Source organism: Notothenia coriiceps, unplaced genomic scaffold (genome assembly GCF_000735185.1).
Source record: "Notothenia coriiceps isolate Sejong01 unplaced genomic scaffold, NC01 NC01_scaffold00009384, whole genome shotgun sequence".
Classification (NCBI taxonomy): Eukaryota; Metazoa; Chordata; class Actinopteri; order Perciformes; family Nototheniidae; genus Notothenia; species Notothenia coriiceps.
In genome coordinates, this window is record NW_011342085.1 from 642 (window position 1) to 4,023 (window position 3,382).

Below are 3,382 nucleotides of genomic sequence, written 5' to 3' on the forward strand. Positions count from 1 at the left end.
GTTAAAGTCCATTTATCCATTACGGCTAGCTAACTATGAATCATTGAAAACAGTATTGGAAATATATATTTATTTTACCTAAGTGTTTAAAAGTGTTCTAGTACTTTGTAGGCTACAACATCCGTGTCAGCGTGTGTGTTTGTGAACTCGCCAACAAGGTGATGGATTCTGAGCTGTGAGATGCCCTGGGGTTTATGGGATTGCTCACCAGGCACAAACTGAGCCCACTATTCCTCAGACAATACACTCCTATGCTCTGCTCTGCACCTGTGTTATGTTTTCATGCTGACAAAAGTGTGCTGTCCTCTGCGTGGGCTCAAGATCTGCTTTGTTTCCATGACTCAGAGACTAAAATAGTAAAGCTGCCACCAACTCTGAACCAAGGCTCTTTGTAGTAAAAGGGCCAAATAGTTTTCGAACACACAAACAGCAGTGAATTGTTTGCAAATGGGTGAGTTACTCACTGTGCTAGACCAACACACAAATGCTGAGTGAACACAATTCACTTGTCTTGGATTTTCCAGTGTGTGTAAATGCGCACAGTGTTATTGGATCGGGTTAATGAATCTCATCATTCATATTCCACAAACTGGAGCACGGTGGGGGAAGAGATTCACAAAGCTTACAAATACGACATCCAATATCTAAATATGCAAAGCTATGATTATAGGAGACGTGGGTATTTGTTTGGATGGGAAAAAAGATCACAACATCAAGAAAATAACTTTTTTTCATTATTATTTATTTACGTGTGATTTCACCACTGATATGGCTGAAGTAAAGCTGCAGCATTAAAGAGTGGGAAAGCAGGCCTGTGTCAAGACATATAACCACAGAGAATATACTACTGCCCCCCAGTGGATTTATAGAAATACTATGTCTGAAAGCTTTGAGGTAAAGTATATACAGTACCACACACTTCATTTATGTACCTTTCAAGCCATTCATTGACCCCTTATGCCCTATAGAAGCATTCACATTCCATAATATTTCTTTCAGGGCCTATTTCTTTATACATTGTGTTATCTGTGCTAATGGAAACCAGGAACATTTGTTTTGGGGGTTTTATTTCTGTGAAATACAGCAGGATTTCTCCCCTATGTGTATCAAAAGTCCTTGAGCAACACCCTCAAACATTGACTCAGATGAGAACGGTGTCAACAAGCATCTCTGAAAAAGAACTCAAATGATAATTTCCTTTATCTTTTTTCTGCAGTCCGTGAAGTATCTCCGTGTTTCGGTGCATCTTCTTTTTAGTTTGTGTAGCATTGTAGATACATTATTTCTTGGAAAGAAATTTCATTTTATTCCCTGGAGTAAAGGAAAAGAAACAAGAGTGTTGTTAGGTGAGATTTAACCACCAACAGATATTCTGGAACAGACTTCTGGGAAATAACCTTACCCAAGCCTTTGAGAAACCTGTTGACCCTCCGATGTTCATTCTCGTGGATAGAGTCCAGATACTCCTGCACCCTCACTTCAAATAATCCTGACAAAAGAAAGAAAATCATGAGTCACTGGATAACCTCCCAACACCCAAACCTCTTGTTTTCACTGCCCTTCTTCACCTCTCAGAGCCTGCCTGTGGAGCTCTCGTTCCTGGATGAACCAGCCAAACATCTGGGTCTCCATGAAGACCTCCAGGAACCGGCGCACTGTCTTAGACGGGATCGCTTTACGGAAACTCTCGCGTTGGAAGTAGCAGGGGACCGGTGAGGAGGAAGAGGAGGAGGAGTAGCCGTCCTCCCGTTCACCGGTGATGAAGAGTGGATAGTGGCCTACCAGCTCCACGAAGAAACGAACGAAGGCCTCGGACACGACGGTGCTAAGATGGCCCGAATCTGCACAGAAGAGGATAAACGAAGGTATTGAGGTTGCTTCATTGATAAATGAAATAGCATTCATGGCTATTTTTCACTTTCAGTCTTTACTAAATCTCACCACCAGGTGTGTCTCCTCCTCTCTCATTAGCAAGCTCTCGTCTCCTCTCCAGAACATTCTCCAGGGCTGATTGGAGCTTAGATGGCAGAATGGAGTCTTCATCGTCCAACTAAATGGGACGAATGGCGAATCGAAAATCCATTTTTTAGTACACAAAGGATTCAATAATTTGGTCCATATCCATAAGTGTCATGAAGTACCATAAAAACGCGCACAAATATAATTCAACCCTTGGCCTACCTGTCTGAGGAATCGACTGTTTTCAAGATCCACAACCAGAACCTGTACAAAGAAATGTTTTAATGGTTATTGTTTGGCAATGAAACGGTTAGGGTCATACAACAACAGTGATAAAACTCTACAGATGCAAATAAGTCAAAGGTTCTTTTGATGACTCCAGTTTCCTTCATACAGTATCTGCTAATCATTATGTCTCTGACCTCCTCCAGGGGCAGCTCAGTGAGCTGGGGCAGGGAGCTGGACAGCAGGCCCACCAGGAACGGGGTGGGGGTGCACACAATGTCCAGCATGGCCGACGGCAGCACAGGGATGTAAGTGTGCTGCCACACAAAGGGGTAGAGCAGCGCCACGACAGCATGGCAGCACTGGGAGAGAGTACTGCAGGAGAAGATAGGGTGGAGGAAGGTCAGATGATGCTGCGGCAGAGAAAGCTACAGAAAGTGAGTAACGTTCGTTTAACCACATGAGGGTGCTATGGTCTACAATAAAGAGTCATCTCTGAATATTCCCTGCTGGGGTTTTCAAAGGGAGAAGGTTTAAAACATATGCGGGACACATTATAAGACACAGTATACATTTTGAGGTCAAATTCTTCGTTTGCTGCATTCTGGTGGATTTGTATGCACCAATTTATGGCGAAAATTGCTTAATTTATGTAAAGGGAAACACAAAATTGAAGTGCAACGTGGCAAAATATGTAAATACAATAGGATATAATATTCTCAGTCCTGCTAATTCAGACACACGTAGGAATGAGTAACTCTTTCGTCCTCTTTGTGTTTTGTTTTGGTACGAAACCTCTGTGAATGTGCATGCAGCATTATTTCAAGCCCCTGGACGTATTTCAGCAAGATTTCTAATCTTGTTCAAAACATATCCCACATAACTGTGTTCTTTGAGAAGTTGTAATATTTTGTTAATGTGGAAAAGTCCTTATTTTTCAAGGAGCAAGTTGCAATATTACTATAATAATCTATAAAACATTTTATTTTTTTATTTTATAATGATTATTTATTCAAAAAAATGTCTACATGTTTTAAGAAAAAATACATGCCTTAGCTCAAGCAGTTTTTCTTCACGTGAAAAAAAGCAATATCATTAGTTGTAATTATAATGAGAATAACGTTATAATACTCAAACATCAGTTCACCTTCTGTACCAAATGTATTAAAGGTGGGGTAGGTAATTTTGGAGAAACCAG

At 41.0% G+C, this 3,382-nt stretch overlaps 1 protein-coding gene across 1 annotated transcript; it reads right to left on the reverse strand.

The window, feature by feature from the left end:
• Window positions 1-755: 755 nt before the first annotated feature.
• LOC104945288 (DENN domain-containing protein 2A-like) lies at window positions 756-2,721 on the reverse strand. Its single transcript, XM_010770938.1, has 6 exons — window positions 2,382-2,721; window positions 2,182-2,223; window positions 1,942-2,050; window positions 1,569-1,841; window positions 1,403-1,489; window positions 756-1,311 (listed from the first exon to the last, which is right to left on the reverse strand). Exons 1-6 carry the CDS (start codon window positions 2,469-2,471, stop codon window positions 1,280-1,282), a joined length of 633 nt encoding a protein of 210 aa, XP_010769240.1. The 5' UTR covers window positions 2,472-2,721; the 3' UTR covers window positions 756-1,279.
• Between the last annotated feature and the right edge of the window lie 661 nt (window positions 2,722-3,382).

Coding starts and splice junctions, on each gene's coding strand:
- LOC104945288 (XM_010770938.1), bottom strand. CDS start 2,471: ATGCTGGACATTGTGTGCACCCCCACCCCGTTCCTGGTGGGCCTGCTG. Junction 1,490..1,568: donor CCACAGGCAGGCTCTGAGAG/GTGAAGAAGGGC, acceptor TTCTTTTGTCAG/GATTATTTGAAGTGAGGGTG. Junction 1,312..1,402: donor CAGGTTTCTCAAAGGCTTGG/GTAAGGTTATTT, acceptor CCTTTACTCCAG/GGAATAAAATGAAATTTCTT.